The 19,248-nt window shown below is 42.7% G+C and overlaps 1 protein-coding gene across 4 annotated transcripts; it reads right to left on the bottom strand.

The window, feature by feature from the left end:
* Window positions 1-359: 359 nt before the first annotated feature.
* On the bottom strand, window positions 360-18,361 carry TATDN1 (TatD DNase domain containing 1). 4 transcript variants are annotated; one of them, XM_044439040.1, is made up of 12 exons: window positions 18,169-18,360; window positions 15,145-15,210; window positions 13,817-13,866; window positions 13,638-13,701; window positions 9,197-9,340; window positions 9,074-9,116; window positions 5,787-5,872; window positions 5,668-5,708; window positions 3,807-3,883; window positions 3,128-3,198; window positions 1,405-1,531; window positions 360-526 (listed from the first exon to the last, which is right to left on the bottom strand). In XM_044439040.1, the coding sequence occupies exons 4-12, from the start codon at window positions 13,696-13,698 to the stop codon at window positions 424-426; spliced, it is 753 nt and encodes a 250-aa protein (XP_044294975.1). In that variant the 5' UTR covers window positions 13,699-13,701; window positions 13,817-13,866; window positions 15,145-15,210; window positions 18,169-18,360; the 3' UTR covers window positions 360-423. The 4 variants fall into 4 exon arrangements, with proteins under 4 accessions (XP_044294975.1, XP_044294974.1, XP_044294977.1 ...); XM_044439039.1 differs by lacking the exon at window positions 18,169-18,360 and adding an exon at window positions 17,792-17,919; XM_044439042.1 differs by lacking the exon at window positions 13,638-13,701 and having other exon boundaries at window positions 18,169-18,361.
* Window positions 18,362-19,248: the final 887 nt, after the last annotated feature.

The raw sequence follows: 19,248 nt of genomic DNA, 5'->3' as shown, positions 1-19,248 counted from the left end.
GTTGCTGTTGTCTTGTGCAGATTTTTTGATGCCCCTTCTCTCTTCTTTCCCCATTGCTAAATCTGGATGGCCAAAACCAGCTATCTACAGTAAATACGCAGGATGAGGCCTGGTGGTGGCTGGTCACCACCATACCTCACTCCGTTGTATTGAATGCACATAAGCTTCCATGTTCAGAGAGTTACGTGTATCTCCCTCCAAATGCACTGAATTGTGGCCTTAAGGACTATTATTCTAGAAGCTGGTTTGGCAAAAATACGCCCCCCACCCCAAAAAAAAGAATTAATTTGTTAAGCTTTTCACCTGTACGTTTAATCCACCCATAGAGCAAGCTTACTTATAAATGTAATTATTTCAAATTTAATGCAGATGTTAAATTCTTTTATTTAAACGAATTGGTTGTATCATAATACATAAAGTGCTTTAAACATCTGGAAAGAAGACTTTAATACTGTTGTTATACATAGTGTTGGCCAATTCTAGTGGATCTTCTTCACGTACTGCTGCTAGTATTTCCAAGATTTGGCTAAAACAAAACAAAACATTTTCTGAGAAATTAAAGATGGTGGTGTCACTTCACTGTTTATGTTCATAATTAACTTAAACTTTTGATCAAGTTGATTAAAGTTTGTATAAACTATTTTTGGAATTTCACAAATCATTCTGGCTCAGTCTCAGCAGTTAGGTGCAACACAAACACAGTGCCTACATGGGAGCCACCATGCTAAACTATGGCTTAGCAAAGACTGATTTATTTGTCTCCCCCAGATTTATGCTCACTTTCTCCTCGCTGCATGGCCAAGAGGAGTTAAAAAATTGCTTTTGGGTATGGGTATGTTATCTAGGTATTAGAACAAGTGTGAAAGAGAAGTGGGTTTTCAATAGACATGTTATGGAGGTCACAGTTTGACATGTAGCCTGATTTGCTTGCCCAGTGCTATTATGACTCTTAGGCCAAAGATACTTTCCCAGCCTTTGAACAGACAAAAATATCCAAGTTCTGCACTCTATTTTGGTGTTTAAATGTACCTGGCTCAGTTGAACACTGTGGTTTATTTCCAATTTTGTCAGTGTTTTCAGTGCTAGTCATATCACTATGTCAGCAGGTCACTCATATGGCATGTTATTCTCCAACTTGGTACCCTCCAGATGTTTTGGACTTCAACTCCCATCAGCCCCAGACAACAAGTCTAATGGCTAGGACTTTGGAAATTGTAGTACGTCTTATATGGAGGGCATCAGGTTGGTGAGGCCTGAGCTATGGTCAGTCACTTAAACAAAAGTTCAATCTAAAGCAATGCATGTATCATGACTAATTCATTTCCCTGTGTTCAATGGCACATAGCCATCATAACTACCTACAGCTGCACTGAAGCCTTGGCAGATATTAAATAGCATACTTACATTATGTGGCAAGGTTCATTTCTGTCCTTCAGGCAGTGTCCCATTTCCCACTTTTTCTTGGTAGGGAATGTAGTTTTTATGTATTTCGAACCAGCATGGGTATTTTTCACTCCACACCATGGAGCATCTGGTTTGATTTAGGGAACAGTTAAGAATGAATGCCACTCTTACTGATTTCATAAATAGCTTCCTGTAGCCACCTCATATATTTCTTCCTCTATTCCACACCCCAATATTCTTTTTAACTAAGAAATGTCAAATTGTTAATTTTTTTAAAAGCTATAAATGTAAAAGTTGCTTTCCAGACAGAAAATAGGTACAAAAGGCAGAAGTTTTTTTTTCCAAACATACCACATATTTCTACAATGAAAAGCTTTACGATAGATCACTTCAGTGATGAATTCTTTATGAAAGTAGTGCTGCAATCTGTTACTAATACACTTTCAGAAACCTAAAACTTACAGCTAAGGCCAAAGCAGTAAACTCCTTAAATTTCTTCATTTGGAACTAATATTTTTAAGATTTCATCTATTAACAGAACAAACAGTAAGAGGACCAAACAATAAAATGCAAACTTGCTCTACCAAAACCAGTAATATTTAGTTTTGTACTGAAATTAGGGCTGCAAGTCCATCAACCATGCCCTTGATGTTTCTGTAAGCATCTAAACTCAGAAGTTTATGAGCTTCCTGTGCAGAGTGAGAGGACCAAAGGAGACCATTTCTGCCTCTCCACACCACCTATTCTGCAAACCAGCTACACAGCTGATTTTTGCTATCTAACTGCGGTGGTTCGGGTTTGGGACAACTGGAAAAAGAAGCTGGGGTACAAGTAGGATCTGTTGTATTTTGGCAGGTCCAGTCTTTCCCCCCAAATGTCCCGTGTGTCTTCGTCATAGTTGCTTTTCTGACCTCGTAGAAGTGATCAGTGTGGTTCTTTCTGTTCCAGCTTGGGGGGAGGGGGGGATCCAAGTGCCCACTGGACAGTGTCTAAGACTGCTCTGCCCATGGTTCTCCCCTAATCACAAGCATGATCAAGAGTCACTGAAGCCACAGTATTTATTCAATTGTTCTACTAAAGTTTGAAATTAATATGCAATGCAGCCAATTTAATTCCAGACAGTAAAGCATGTCCATGTAAACTGAGAACAATGGAGGTGGTACTTTAGTATGTATTGATGGCACCATGTTGGGGACAACTAAGGTAGGGCCTGTTCCACTTAGCCTGATGCTTGGCAAAAGTTGTACTATTTTTGACAAATGACTGACATCTGGAGGATATTGACATTTCTAGCATCATTGCCCTCTACTGGATTTGAGGACATACACATGAGTAGTACAGCATAACCAAAGGATAGACATGCATTTTAAATATAAACCAGAGTTTTCTCTGTTAATGCCAATGAATTACATAACATGAAATAACAAGATACTATTTTCAGTTATATTTGGGGTCATCCCCCACCATTTTAGACCAGGCTTCCTCAGCCTGTTGCCTCCACTATGACTAGGGATGATAGGACTTGCAATTAAGTCATTTAAAAGGCACCACACTGTGGAAAGTAAATCATACTGAGGGAAGCCTATGTCTAGTCTTCTATCAGTATGTCACCTAAGGACTGTAATTCTGTCCAAAGACTGCAAATAAACTCCAGATCTGAGATCTGAAGGGAAAATACTGGTGAAAACAAAATACAAAATCATATTAACCGATACCAACTTACCTGTCTCTATCATTAATCTCTCACTGGGAATTGACTTCACGGTTTCTAAGTTGGCTTCTGTTTTCAGTGAACTGGAAATAAATTTTAAAACCCTGCTTTGAAGATAATGTATGCTTTGAGTTGGATGACTTGCTGAAATTGTATGCTTCATATAAAAGGAAAGGCCCTCAAGATTCAAAGAACCGTTTTATACAGAACCATGGTTGCCCCAAAGTTGTGTTTCTAGTCTCAATGGCATCAGTGTGACAAGCACCTAACTATTTACATAACTCTTGATGAGTTTGATAAGCTGTGCAATCCAATTCAAGCATGTTCATTCAAAAATCAACAAAAGCAGGTAAGAATGCTGTCCCCCAGCCAGCAGATTTGTCTGTGGAGTGGGTGCTGCTGCACAACTTTAGCTAAGCACGTGTTTAACAAAATGATTTCTTAAGAGTCAGGGCCAACATAATCTGGATTTTGGTAATGTCACATGGGTGCTAGTTGCATTAATGTTACATTCAACCAAAGAGCATTTATGCAGGCCTAAAAATCAAATATAGACCATCAGCCATGCATGGCAATCCACAAGGGCCTTCTCTACATGAGTAAGAAGTTGTTCAAGTCTTGTTTGAGGTATCCCTGCCAAATTCAAAATGAGTCCTGTATAATTAGCCATTGCACATTTAAAATAACTTACCAACCATTTACTCCTATGTAGAGATCCAGCTCTAATATAGTTGCTGCCTCTTCTTTGGTGCCATCAAAAGAATGTACCTGTAAAAAAATAATTGTATGCATTTACAAGGGAAAAGAAACGCTTGGTGCTTGGTGTTCATTTTTACCAGTCTGACCTCATTTGTTGCTTCCCCTTGGCTGCCTTTTTTCTTGGTCTTTTGGAAAGCATTTGACAGCATATACATGCTGACCTCTGTAAGTAGTTGTACCAACATAAATGGGAAAGTACATGGCCATAGACTGGTAAGAACCAAACATTAGCAGCATAGCTAGGATCTTTTGCAGATTAACGTAAAATTTAGTTAAGCCAGAATACTATAATTAATCTAAACTAATGGGACCAGCTAGGTGGAGTCACTGAAGCAGTCAGCATGAGCTTAAGTGGACTCCGGGGATGGTGGAGGACAGGAAAGCCTGGAGGAATGTTGTCCATGGGGTCGCGATGGGTCGGACATGACTTTGCGACTAACAACAACAACAAATGGGACCAGCACCCTGATTCAAGCTTTTTTTGCTCATGAGCCAGATTAACCTACTCAAGTATTTGGAGCAGCACATTTTGGCCCCTCTTTTCACGGGTGTGTCAATTAAGGGCCTTATGCTACCTTAACGGGGATGCAGTGCTAGGCATACTTATTTCCAAATAAGTTCTACTGTACATACCATTCTGTACATTTTGCTTTATAAGAAATGAATTCCCCAAACCGGGCAGTGGTTCCCAGTTGAATGTGAGCCTTTAAGGAAGCATGTCAGTCACATTCATGCCATGAGAAAAGGGAAGGATTTCCAAGTAATGAGGAAGAACCAGATCTACCATTCCCTTACCTTCCAAGATACGACTTGCTCAGCAACCAAACAGCCTTCTCCAACCTGGTGCCTTCCAGATATATAGAACTACAGTTCATATAGTCCTTCAGCCAGCAATGGGAACTGTAGTCCAACACATCCAGAGGACCCCAGTTTGGGGAAGGCTGAAAATGGTGAGGCTGCTCGTACATTTCATTACGATGCCCTACCTCAAACTGTTTGCTAACAGAAAAATTCTGCTATAATTCAGTAGCGAGAACAAGTCCTTTACTACATATACATATAGATGAAATAGCACACTTATTTAGAAATGGGATCATCAATCCAGCAGGAAGGCCTTTATTTCACCACTGTCCCTTTTTCACATAGGAAGCACAAAATGTTGTTTCTGGAATTGAAAGGACTCCAGGTTCACACAAAGCCTTGCCCAGCAGCCTGCCTTTTTCTGGGAAGGGGATACTCTGAGGATGAGATCAGAGCACAGCGGGTTAGAATCCCACCCATCAACCCCAGAACAGACTGCCAGAGCCACCCTTTGTCCCTAAACTTGTGCCCTGTCCCTAGGGCATCCCTCACGGCCTTAATTGTGCTCCCATACAGGACAATCCTTCCTCCCACTTCTGGTTTAGGGACAGGGCACAAGTCTAAAAATTGTTCGCCCGTTTCTTCTGAACTGAAACTACTTGGCTCCAGTTCGAGGCAGGATGTCTATTTCTTGGCAAGGCTGGCAGAGCTGAACCTTTAGGCTGGCAAAAGAGTGCAGATTTTGGGGGAGGACCACCCTTCAGAGCACTTTATTTCAGGTAAGCAGGCCAAGGCAATATGGCTGAAGTAAGGTACAGACTGCAGTTTTTTTGGTGTTCCATTCTCACATGGACTGTTTTGGATAAAAAATAAGAAACTCGACAGGAACCTGCAGCTTGTTTGCTTGCACTGTGTTAGCAACCACAGAGAGCTGCATCACAAGACAGATGTGACCGAGAGTGAAGAGAGACAAATATTCATTTTGCACTTACCACTCCTCCCACACACCTCTCTCTGTTTTGCCTCATTATATCTGAAAAATGAGAATATTTTGGTTTTAAAATCTGAGAGATCTTTTTTTTTAATGCTTTCAATTTTCATCAAAACATACCTATGAATTCTGGATGTGAATTCCTGCAGTGTAGAAACATTGGTAATTTTGTTTGCTCAGACAGAGCAAATTGTTTTTCAAAATACCTGAAAGGAAATAAAGAAAAAGCTCCCATATTTAACATTATTTTGGTTGTAGATGCAAGGTGCTGGAAAAGAATGGAGTGTGTGTGACTCAGAGAGAAAGACAGAAAGCACGAGAAGAGGGGGCATAATCCCACCAAAGTGAAACAGTTTAATTCGCACTGTATCCAGCTGAAAGGTTAAGCATATGCTTAATGCTTTGAAAGCAAAAGAACCTGAAAGTCCTTTTTTTAGTGAGTAGGCCATGAGGTGGAATGCCCACAAAAGTGACTGTGGAATATGCTTATTGATGCCCACCCCCATCTCCCTGTGCTGCAATTAGTAGGTACTTGTTTATTTACTACACGAGGAGACATTCTGGGGGATACTGCTACCCAGAGCCCTGAAGCCCCCTTGAAAATTATCCCTCCTGTGTTTTTTAAAAGTCTAACTGCAGTATGGTATAGTGGGAGTGTGTGTGTGTTATGAATGTGGTGTGTGTGTTAGGGAGGAAGGAAGGGAGAATGGCCTTCAGACCAACAAAGTTCCCCACTCCTATTGTAAACCATTCAAGTAGTATTTCCACAATGCCCTCCTATGGCCTAGAATGACAACCTACAAAATTATCCCATTGCTCTCAGCACATGGGCTGGCAAATCCAAAAAAAACTGCTCAATCTTATGCCAGGCCATGCTGGTTCTGTGCCATAACGAGCCCCTGATACTTTAGTAGCTCAGGGCTGATTCAGACATTACAGCTTCTGGAAATTACTGCATGCTGTAATTAGCGGATTGCCTGGATCACACGAGAGTGTCCATGCCAAACCTCCATGTTCATAGCAACTCTCCATGGGATGAGCTATATAAAAACTCACTTTCAAATATTACAGGCAACATGCAGAAACATTCTCAATAGCCTACACGTGGCTGCTGAATTGTTTTAGGCTGAGATGGAGTCTTCCATCGAACTAAATAAAATTTTTAAAAACCTCACCTAAAATGTTTAGACCACCATACAGCCCAAAGAGAAGATGTTTAAAAAGTTGATAAAGTTTGTTAGGTCTTCTATAGATGCTACCAGGAAAAACAAGGCTGTTTACACGTGATCTTATAACAGGAGCTTGTATTTGCACAGTGTGTCAATGTGCACATTACATCACTGTAGTTTACCTTTGAACTGTGAAAGGGTCCTAGCTAAACTTTCTGTCTGTGCTGCCATGACTGGAGTTGGTTCTCTCCCTATGCAGAGGCTCATAAATATCATGCACATGACTGTCAGTTTCTCAGAACTGTTTTACAATCTGCCATAAAAGATGCAAATATTTGGAGTTAGATCTATGCCGTGAACCCATTTTCCCTACTGCGGGCTGCGGGATTATGAGAGCTGCAGTCCAATGTATCTAGACGTCCCCAAGTTGGGAAAGTTTGCTATGCACTATTTTAGATATGAAAGCTGAATGGAGCCTCCAAGTTCAGAGGCACTATTAAAGTACCTAGATGCTGGTTGCAAACAAGCGCTGGGCACCAAACTCCCAACCTGCCTGTGAGTTTTCAGATGCACCTTTCCAGCTGCTGCTGAAATGCTAGACTACATATCCCTACCCCACATGGTCCTAACTGTATGACTGTGTTCCATACAATTTATTTCCATAAATATAACTCTGTGCAGCAGAAGTGTCCTTTCATTTAAAGTTCCTTGGCTTTTGTGCCTGGTTCTTTCTTCCTCCCATTTGAGTTAAGTTTTCCTTCCTTGTCCAATGTGTTCCCAAGCAAAGATGTTGTCATGCTGCCCTCCAACCCAGCAAATCTGTCTTTTAGCTTCCCCTGAACTAGCTGAGGCAGGGGCCTCTATCCAGTGCATACCACTTGTCATGTCTTTCCTCAGACTCTTGAATCCACAAGCAGGAGACTTTTCTAAGATAACCTAGCTGTCCATAGTTGTGCAAAACATCCTTTAAAAAATTATCTTGCCAGACTCCGATCTCAACCCAACAAGGTGAGAATCAGTTCTTTCCTGCCTATGTGACCATGCTAATTGCCCACTGTCAATCAAAGCAACCTCCAGCCAAACCTAATTAATGGACTGAGGATCTTTGCTTCCTTGCCAATGTGATCCACTGTCTCCTGGACATGCTGACACTCTAAAATCCAGGTAACTCACTCAGGCAAGGAGGAGAGGCATGCATTCCTGCCCAGCATCCACTATGTGAGCAAGTTACTTCCAAGGCTTCAGCACAAGTTAGCTATATTATTTTCTTTCAAGTGTCCTTGCCTCCTTCTTGCCTCCTTTGATATTCCTGTTACTAAGCATTCTCACGTACTTCAAGCTGGAATTTGGAGTGTGGAATGTTCTAAGCAAAGCCAAGAGAATTTTCTTCTATTGCCCACCCCTGCCTTGTTGCCTCATCTCAGTACTACATTATTTGCAATTGCACCTACAGTGGGGGGAAGCAGGGAACAGACTGTGGGCCGCAGCTGCAGTCGAGGCGTGGACTATGTGGTCCCCTTTCTCCAGGGTTAGAGGATGAGAAAAGCAATGGTGGCAAAGTGCCAGACCATTCTTAAGCAATGAACAATTCACCCTGAGAGGAAGTGTTTGTCGCACTGATACCCATCACGGTAACTGTTGCTTCATGTACTCTGTAGCAATATCTAGATGAAAAAGGGGAGCTGTGAACAGAGCAGTGTTCCTTAATAGAGGGGACAGGATTTTTATCCCAGGTGTATCTCTTGACATTCACACACACCAGTTGCTCGAAAGAACTTGTTCTCTTCTCCTAATTTGAGGATAGCACATTGAATACATGCAGGGGCAGAACAACTACATCTGGAATCAAAGCCTGGGCAGCCATTGTGTGGAGCAGGTGATAGCATGGGAGAACAGAATGTCCCAGGGAACCATGGAGATGCTTCAGCACAGCCTTGTCCAACCTGTTCTTTTCCAAGGACCATGGTGGCTGGCTAAGAATAATGGAGGCTTTAGCCCAAGACACTGGCAGTCCCCAGCCAGGGAAAGGCTCCTTTAGTGGGCGGTTTGTGTCCTGTGTAGGTCACGGATGAAAGAACAGGGAAATAGTTGCTGCTGCTCTTGATTTTTACATCAAGCATAGTAAGAAAAACAACTGTGCTGTGATTTCTAATGACTATCACAAAAAAGCAATATGCCTGCAAAAGTGTGTTACGAATGACAAACATTTATCTGATAGGATAAATAAATCTCTCTTACTTGACTTGGGTGCCTTTAGGGCAGAATTCTAATCTGTCGAAATCTGAAAGTGAAAACACAATTAATTGGCTTTTGAAAGCATTTCATGAAAACAGTTTCTTAAGATAGTTGGCTAATACTTACCCAGGCCACATTCCCCGATTGCTATAACCTTCCCTTTGTTTTTCTCAGCTAGATCTTGTAACTCCTCTAGGTACTGATCAGGGTTACCCTGCTCAAATTCTCCACAGCGGGTAGGATGGCAGCCAACGGTACTGTAAAACATTCCTGAAAACAAGTGACATGAAAATTTAATCATTGTTACAGCACAATCAATATTCATGGTGCTTGTAGAAGTTAAATCCTCTGCCCCAGAGAGCTTGCAATCTAAAGTCTGACAACAGGGAGAGGCAGCAACAACACAGGTTGAATATAAACAAATGTCATTACATGTACTTTAGATTAGGGGTGAAAATTAAGGAAGTTGAGCAAGGGCTTCATGGAGGAGGATCCCAAGAAGGGGTTCAATGGCAAGACAGGATGCCATAGATCTCTATATGCTCAGACCTACAATCCCCAATATTTCTGACCACTGGCCATAATGGCAGGAACTTAAAGTTCAAAACATCTAGAAATCTGCCCACTCCCCTTCTGATGACATATGACAAAGCTCATGAAAATTCTGCCCAATATCTACAGAAACTTTTGCATATTTCAACTTCTGAATTTACTTACTTTTGGAACAGATAACTCCTGTTTCCACCTGCAGTTATGACTTAGCCAACTTTCTGGTTTCACGAAAGTAGCTTTGGAATGGCACAGCTCAAGGGGGGCCAGTGCAGGTGCAAGACAGTGAGTCCCTGATGACGTTCACCTTGCCAAATCCCAAGAGTGATTTAGCACCCAGTGCTCCAGCTCTCCTAGTATGCAACAGTGTACTCCAAGTTCAGTCAGCAAGACATTAGCCTATGGACTGGGCTGACACAAAGCCACATTCTCCACAGAAATGCACATAAGAAGGCTTCCATCAGACCTAGCCCACACGTGACCTGTTGACATCAGGTGATTTTATTGTGTTCACTTTTGTGTGCTACAGATATGTGCACTTGCCTGGCAATCTGTCAAGTCTGTAAAGGCAATGGAAAGCTGGTGTCTGCTTTAATGAGTTAATAGAGCCTACATTACACCACACTACATTAAATCACCTTGTGGTGGTTTCACCATAATGAACAACATAAATGGCATGTCCACTCTGAAAAACCTGAAGACACTTGGGTAGAGTGCTCAGGAAAGTTTACTTGAGAAGAGGACTCTAACTGGAAAAAAGTCCCACTCTCATCAATTATGCATTTTCTCTCCAAATTGGAATGCTGGTTTCTTGCTCTGCTCTGCAGTTTGTTCCTGAAAACAATTAAGTACATTTTTCATATTTTAAATTTAGTGTCTATAAAGCATATGCACTGGCTTCATGATTATTACAGCATACATCTTTTCAACAGCACTGTGGCATAGGCTAGTATTATTCCCACTGTGCAATGGGGAAACTGAGGGTAAAAGAGAACGTGACAAATAAGACAGTGCATGACAAATGCCATTCACTGGATCAGAACAACAGATCAATACCTAACATGTTGGCAAGAATTTGCAGTAGCAACCTACAATGATCTATAGTTAATGATTAAGATTAAAAACCCACACTGAAATACAGTGGTACCTTGGCTCATGAACTTAGTGTGTTCCAGGACTCTGGTTGTGACCCAAATTGGTTGTGAGCCAAGTCAAATTTACCCATAAGGGTCAAGGTAAGTAAGGTTAATCCGTTCTGCAACTATTTTTTTTACTCACAAAACTCTGGAGCAAAGTGACAAAGAACAACAAAGATCGTGGCCATCTCCCCCCTCCCCCCCAGCGATCACGGGTGCGTGGGGGGAGGCAGGCGCATGGGGGGGAGGCGGGCACAGGCATGCGCAGGGGAAGACGGGCGTGGGCATGAGTGCGCTCGGGCAGGGAACACAGGCGCAATCGTGGCCATCTCCCCCCCCCAGCACAACTGCAGCCATCTCCCCCCACTCCACAGCATGACTGCGATCGCGCCCATGCAGGGGAGGCAGGTGCACCCGCGATCGTCACCCAATGCAGAGTTCACGACCTGCGGCAAAATTTTTATGAAATTTCTGTTCACGACCCAATTTGGTTGTGAACTGAGGTGTTTGTGAGCCGAGGTACCACTGTATATCTATTTGTACCTAATTTATGATTTGGATGAGTGGGACACCTATATACTATAATTTTTAACATTTCACACATATTTTTATGGGAACATCTTAACATTGTTACATATACCCAGACTTTTGAGGCATGTATCAAAAACAACTGTACGGAAATGTAAACACTCTTGCACATTTGCTGCACAGCTGAGAATGGCTGCAGTTCCCTGTTGTGTGCAGGGCTGTGGAGCTGGAGTACTGACACGGAAAGCAGTTCTTTGGTTACTGGAGTCACCGTGAAAGTCAGTAAAAATGTACCGACTCTGGCACCTAATAAATTTAAGTTGTATTATAAGTAAAACATTAAAAATTCCTATTTCACAGGTAATAATTTGAGTAAACTATTTGTTCAGGTTATATTTTCATGACATTTTAAAATTTCATATATTAGTGAAAGTGGAACCCCATGAAAAAATTCACAATGGCGAAAAAGTGCCAATGAAGTCGACTGTTTTTGAACACTTTACGATAACAGATGGGAAATATTATGTGTGTCAATGTATTACAGAAGAGGACTGTTGTGAAAAAGCCTGTGTTGCAAAAATTAGTAGTTTTTGTGGTACTAATAAAAATACACCTACAAGGGCATCAAATTTTAAAATTTAAAACGAACACTTGCAGCATTTTCACCCTAAAGTATTAGAGGCTACAAAGATCAGAAATCCACTACAGGCCAAACATGGCTACCAAGATTCTTACCATATTTAATGAATACTTTAATCTCAAAAAGGATGGGAACTGGTAGAGAAAGGTGTTCCTTGTTTTCTTTTATAGTTTGTTTTATATTCTCCGTATATTCCTATTACTTTATGGCCTTTGGATAAAAAATACAACCTGAATTGACCAGTGTTTTCATTTTCTAAATTTAGTCTTTTGTTTAAAAATTAACATTACTGAATGTTTATAATTTCTTTAACAAATAAAATAAAAAGTTTACAATGACATAGCTGTAGCCTTTAAATCCAAAGTTTAACAGGTTAGGGTTCTAGAAAGTAGCCTGATGATTCACATTGGCTATGATGAAATGCCTTGTAGGTTGAGTGCTTTCAATCAATATAGGAAATAAATATATTGATTATTTATCTCCTATATTGATATATAAATAAAAGATTCTGAGTCAACACTACTATAAATTGAGGTGTTGGAGTCAAAGGTTTTATGTACAGACTCCACAGCTCTGCTTCTGTGTATGAACTATGATAAACCCAGATTTGCTGCTGTGTAACATGTAAGCCTAGCTTCTGGTAAAACCTGAAAGAATAATATCAATAAAGATTTTGTGATAAATTATATGCAGGCAGTATCCATGGCTGGAAGTATCTGCCCCAGGTTAAGTAAATCAGTTCAGTGCCACACAGTTCAGTGCCACACACAATACAAATCAAAATTCATCATAATTCAAATTTTAAATTGGGCTCCACCTCAAGACACTCTTTGCTATCAAACAGCTGCCTTTTTATTTTCTACTTACAGAGCAAGCCTATGGCAGCCATAAGATTTCCTGGTGCCCCAGCTCTAACCTCCAACCACTAAACTTAGTCCAAACGCAGAACATCCTCTGCCTTCCCTCACAGCCAGCAGGGAAAGAAGTGAATCAGCTGCAGCTCGGAGCTCATAACCTCAGAGATGGGCTTCTGAGGGTGGGAAGGGGAGCAGAGAGGGAGGGAGACAGGGCCTGACACTTTGTCAGCTGAAATCAGTCATCTAAATGTTTTGGGCAGCAGCAGGAGGAGACAATCTCCTTCAGTCCTGGGACTTTTTGAAGAATGGTATATAAAAGCTTTAAATAAATTAAGTAAATAAATAAATACCTCCCCACGGTGCACAGAATGCTTGTAATCCTCAATGTTCAGAGGGTTACAGCCAGCCTCATTGTATGCATCATCCACCAACTTTTTTGAAAAACAGAGTGGGTTCCAAAGGTACCATTCCATATGTGGAAAGTAGCTTCAGCTCATTAAAGGACCGTCTTACACTTCATGCTAGTGAAGGTGGAAGGTCAAAATAGATCCAAAGCTGTTCTTCCTCTTGTGCCAGAGTTTGCACAAATAAAAATTTGAGAACTCCCACAGACCCACCTTACTTATTATAACAATGTGGAAAGTCTTCTGCTGAGCACTTGAAAAGACACTGTACTAGTTTCTATCTTTCCACTCATGATTCTTAGGATCCAACCCATGGATTCCACCAATGTTTACATGTGTATATGCATGTGCATGTATGTATATCTATACTTATATTCACATCCATTCTGATCCTTCTAAATATCAAATATGAAAGAATTCCATTGAAGCTATACAACAGAAGGAGACAAATACCATTGGTTTGCGCCAGCTGCACTGCATCTTTACTATCGTGCAAACTTCCACCTGTAATCATGAACTGGAATTAAAAAATAATAATCACTGTAAGTGCAAGTTTTTGAATATCAGAAAATGCTTTTAATAAAAGCCAAGAGAAAAGGGCTACATATACAAAATATGCAAAAGGTATTTACCTTTTTAACACCAGTTTTAACTGCCCTGTCCACTACATCCAAGAAGTCATCTGCAAAAATCATGCAATTCATATTCGTATTTTAAAATATTATTAGAGCCCAACCTATTTTTACCCTCCACCCCCAAAGACTGTAACTTCACAGCAGCAACGCTGCCAATCATCTTGCATTATTCTCATTAAGTACAGAGGATACTTCTATACACAGGAAGCCCGTAGCTCTGATTCTCATGACCCACTATCCACCAGCAGTAACCTGCTCAAGCAGTTTGAGGACTATGGTTGCTTCTCTGGATAAATGTTTTTGCCATGTACCTATGCAACATAACTAAGCAAGCAGCACCACATCTATACTTCAACAGTATGTCTTCACTTGGCTGAGAGGAACTCCTTAAAACGTTGCTAGTGGTTGCCCATCAATTGTTAAATACCCTTCTCCTAGACCAGGGGCACAGAAAGTGCAGGCTACAAGTCCTCCCAAGCAGCCCTGTCTGAATGCCTTTAGGAAAGGAAAGGAAACATCTGGTAGGAAGAGCCGCTACGATTCCTCCCATAGAAGCTTTGTTTCTAGAGTGTCCATGAAATTTCCTATGAACCAGTACTTGAAGGTTCTTACTTGCTTGCTTAGGTGCTTTAGGAATGGAGACTGTTCCTAGAGCATTTCCCTTTAATCAGCTCAAAATATTCCAGTTAACAAAATTGCAAGGGAAGCAGTATCAGAATCACTCAACAAGAGAATAGAGGAAAGGTTTAGGAATCAAGATTCCTAGAAAGTTTGATAAATGAGGTTTCTGATACCTGTTTTGGGCAGATAAAGCCAATATTCGTACTAAGCCTGTAATGTTTAATTCTATAATATCAAGTCAGAGGTAAATGTTATTGAATTCAGAGTGACTTGCACTCAGGTGAGAGCCAGTGTGGTGTAGTGGTTAAGAGCGTGGGACTGGGACTCAGACGATCTGGGTTCTAGTCCCCGCTCGGCCATGGAGCCAACTGGGTGACTCTGGGCCAGTCACAGACTCTCAGCCCAATCTACCTCACAGGGTTGTTGTGGGGATAAGATGGAGGAGGAGATGTAAGCTGCCTTGAGCCCTTTGTAGGAAAAAGGCAGGATATCAATCAATCAATCAATCAATCAGGTAAGGTATGTATAGGATTGCATCCTTCATGTCATGTCAAAGTGGGGGAAGTATGTGCACATATAATTTTGGGGGCCAGGAAAAGTGATAGGCAGAATCAAATTTATAACTGCCTCCATTTACTAAACCCCCACAAAAGTCTGTGAATGGAAAGCCAACAGAGTAAGCCAGAAAAGGAAAGAAAAATTACCTTGATGTTTCTGAGTACCTCTGTATATGCCTCTGAATACAGGATCAGTTAAGTTAATACCAATATCTAGAGAGAGAAAGACAATAATTAATAACCTTAACTCTGGGTATACTGAAAGGTGCAATGGCACTACAGTATTTTGCAAAATATGCTTACTGCATTTAATTTTGTGCCTTGCAATTTCAAGCTGTCACAGCAATCATACAGCATTGTTGTTGTTGTTAGCCGCGAAGTTGTGTCCGACCCATTGTGACCCCATGGACAACATTCCTCCAGGCCTTCCTGCCCTCCACCATCCCCCACAGTCCACTTAAGCTCACACCAGCTGCTTCACTGACTCCATCTGGCTACCTCATTCTCTGCCGTCCCCTTCTTCTTTTGCCATCTATTGTTCCCAGCATTAGGCTCTTCTCCAGGGAGTCCTTCCTTCTCATTAGGTGGACAAAGTACTTGAGTTCATTTTCAGTATCTGGCCTTCTAAAGAGCAGTCAGGGTTGATCTCCTCTAGGACTGACCGGTTTGATCACCTTGTGGTCCAAGGGACTCGCAGGAGTCTCCTCCAGCACCACAATTCAAAGGCCTCAATCCTTCGGCGCTCAGCCTTCCTTATGGTCCAGCTTTCACAGCCACACATTGCAACTGGGAAAACCATAGCACAGACTATACGCACTTTTGTTGGCAAGGTGATGTCTCTGCTTTTTAGTATGCTGTCTAGATTTGCCATAGCTTTCCTCCCCAGGAGCAAGCGTCTTTTAATTTCTTGGCTGCAGTCCCCATCTGCGGTGACTTGGAGCCCAGGAAAATAAAATCTGTCACTACCTCCATTTCTTCCCCATCTTTTTGCCAGGAAGTGAGAGGACCAGATGCCATGATCTTAGTTTTCTTAATGTTGAGTTTCAAGCCAACTTTTGCACTCTCCTCCTTCACCCGCATCAAGAGGTTCTTTAGCTCCTCTTCACTTTCTGCCATGACAGTGGTATCATCTGCATATCTGAGATTGTTGATGTTTCTCCCAGCAATCTTAATTCTAACTGGTGATTATCTAGCCCCGCCTTTCTCATGATGTGCTCTGCATATAAGTTAAATAGGCAGGGCGACAGTATACAGCCTTGCCAAACATACAGCATACATCTATCTAAAATTGGATTGTCCAGTAGAAAAATGTTTTAGAACAGGAAAAGCCCCGGTCTAGATGGATCAAAACAAGCATCCATCTGGACTAGGAATAGGCAGCTACGGGAGCAGTACTCAAATCCTGCTCCCCATCTCAAAATCCTTCCAACACACTATTATATACCTCATTTTCTCTTACACTGAGAGACAGGTAAAGAACTCTGCTTGTCCCTTATGAATCTCAGATACTTACCGTACATGTACAAGTCAATACACAGGCAAATATGGGGAGAGGAGAAATTATTATTACCACTACTACATTATATTTATACCCCAACTTTCTTCCTCTTGCAAGAAGCCCAAGGAGGCTCACAAGGTTCTCCTCTTCTCCATTTTATCCTCACAACAGCCCTGTAAGGTAGGTGGACTGAGAGTCTCCGGCTGACCAAATGCACCCAGGATTTCTAGGAATGCTGAGAATTATAGCATTTTTTTTTTTCAAGCATGAACAGCTAGGCCCACGACTGAGTAAAAGATAAAGAATCCTAGGAAGGAAGGCCTCAAAGCTCTCCATCAACGGAAACTCCTGAACAGCAGCACGTGCAGCAGGCACTAGTCACCTGGTTGTGAGAATATTAGATTGCTCTTACATCTCTGACTTACAGTGGTCCTATGACTGAATACCTTCCAAAGTGTCCTGTTCTTGACAGCCCTGCTCGGCTATTGTAAGTTCAAGGCTGTGGCTTCCTTTATGGAATTGCTCTTTCTCATATTTGGTCTTTCCTCATCTTGTTTGCATGCAACTGTCTTCTCCAGTGCATCTTGCCTTCCCATGATGCCCTCAAGATGCAACCACCTCAGGTTATTTCTCCTTCCAGATAAAGTTCTTTTTCAGTTTGATCTAGGGCCCATCTCTTTGTATATTATTTAAATTTTTAAATTTGCACCTATACATGCAAAGTAGTTTGTGCACATTGTTGCCCTTCGTTGTCCATTTTAGAGGTAACCCTTAAGAGGATACTTTAGATGGAGATAGGTCCTATTGAAAATTCAGGGGCCTTACTTGTGAGTAAGCATTATTAATCAAGCTAAACCTAGTGTGTCCAGCTTCCAGTCATCAGCATGGGTCAGATCGCTCTTCACTCTGCCACAGCCTTCTCCAACCAGGTGGCCTCCAGAACTACAGCTTCCATCAGACCCAGCCACCACAGGCAATCATTGGAATGATGGGCATTGTAGTCCAAAACATCAAGCTGGGAAGGCAGCCCTACTGATTCAAGGCTGCCCTGCAGGTTCTTCAAGCACACAGTTACGCGGAATTAAGCCCCACTAAAATGAACGGGGTTTACGTCCCTATAACCAGGGCAAGGCCGGCATCTCCGTATGGCATGGTGATGCTCGCCATGCGCCACAGCTGTGCCTGCACCAGGCCCCCCATAACCCGCCACCCCCAATTCAGGGGCAGCCCGCGGCCAAGTCCGCCCACCCGCGCCGCATCCGCCTCCAGCCCCGGTTGCTCAGCAACCGCCCTCACCAATGAACTTGAAGCGGCTCATGACGCCAACGACCGAGGCCCTCGCGCCCACGTTGCACTCGTTCCTTCCTCGCTCGGCCCATAGACGTGCGGAGGAAAGGTGAGAGTGACGCGCAAGCCATCACTTCCGGTTTCATAAGCAGTTAGGAAGATCCCCGCTGAATCAGACCAAGGGTCTTTCCAGTCCAGTGTTCGCTTCACACGGTGGCCAATCAGCGGCCCACGGGATCCCTAGAGTAGGACAGCACCCTCTTGCCCATATTTTTTATATTTATGCCCGTCCCTGCAGAAGAAGCTGCGCTTCCTTTGTAGCCCTTACCTTTACCCATAGAGATAACAAAGTAGAGAAACGCACTCCTCTCTGTGTAAGGACATACCTTAGGATGGTCCTTACATCTGCAGTATGGAAAAGGTTTCTATGTAACAAACATTTAGAGCGTCGCCAGAGAGGTCATCATAGGGATCAAGGGCGGCTTTCAATGGTTGGCCCTTTAATTCAAGCTGAGTATCACTCTAACTTTCCTATCTCTACAGCGAGCAGGCGTGAGAACGGGTCGCGTCACTCCCACCGTCCTCTGCGGCGAGGGCTCCTCGCCCCCTCCTCGCGTCTTTCCCGTCCCGAGTGAAGGTGAAGCGGCGCCCAGCCAAGATGGCGGCGTACTTGACCCACCAGCAGAAAGTGCTGCGGCTCTACAAGCGAGCGCTGCGGCACCTCGAGTCCTGGTGCATCTTCCGGTGAGGCACAGGCAGCCCCGTTCCACGGGGCACTGTAACCCCCCGCTCCTTCCCTCTCAGTCCGCCGCAGGCGCCCATCGTCCTCGCTTGTTATTGTGGGGGGCCGGTTTGGCGAGGGCAAGTCGTGTTCTTCCCTGTGGTAGATTTCATTTTTCGTCACGCTTCTGTCCCGCTGTTTCTCCAGGTAGTTCAGGTTGGCGCCCACGATTCGTTCCTTCTCTTCCCCTTCCCCTTATTTCACCTCACAACCATCCTGTGAGGTATGTTGGACTGAAAGTCCCGGACTGCCCCAGTGTCAGGGGATGATCTTCCTAGCCGAAGAGGGCAGGGACGGTGATACATTTTGAAAAGATCAGGGCTCAGGGCCAACACAACAGCAACCAAAAACCCATCAATTTTCATATAGTAATTTATATGTGCTCTAAAGTTTCTCTCTGTGTCTGCATTGAAACGATCCTGTCTCTTAAGGACACGCCTGTTTGTAAAAGGGGATGTACAGGGAGGAGGGAGGAAGAGATTTGATTTCAGAAAGAAAGCATAGGTGGATTCAAGGGGGGCGGGTAGTAGGAGGTGGGCATGTGTGCTGTATTTAGAGTGTCAGACAATAACTGGCTAGATAATTAATCTGCTACACAGATAATCATTAGGGCTTTATGTCTCTATAATTCAGCCTTATTAATGGTTGGACACATTATTCCTACACTGAATTTGTTCAGACAACA

This window comes from Varanus komodoensis, unplaced genomic scaffold, assembly GCF_004798865.1.
Source record: "Varanus komodoensis strain SLA01 unplaced genomic scaffold, ASM479886v1 scaffold331, whole genome shotgun sequence".
NCBI classification, from domain to species: domain Eukaryota; kingdom Metazoa; phylum Chordata; class Lepidosauria; order Squamata; family Varanidae; genus Varanus; species Varanus komodoensis.
The sequence above is the reverse complement of the archived record's forward strand: the minus strand, read 5'-3'. Positions and strand labels throughout refer to the sequence as shown.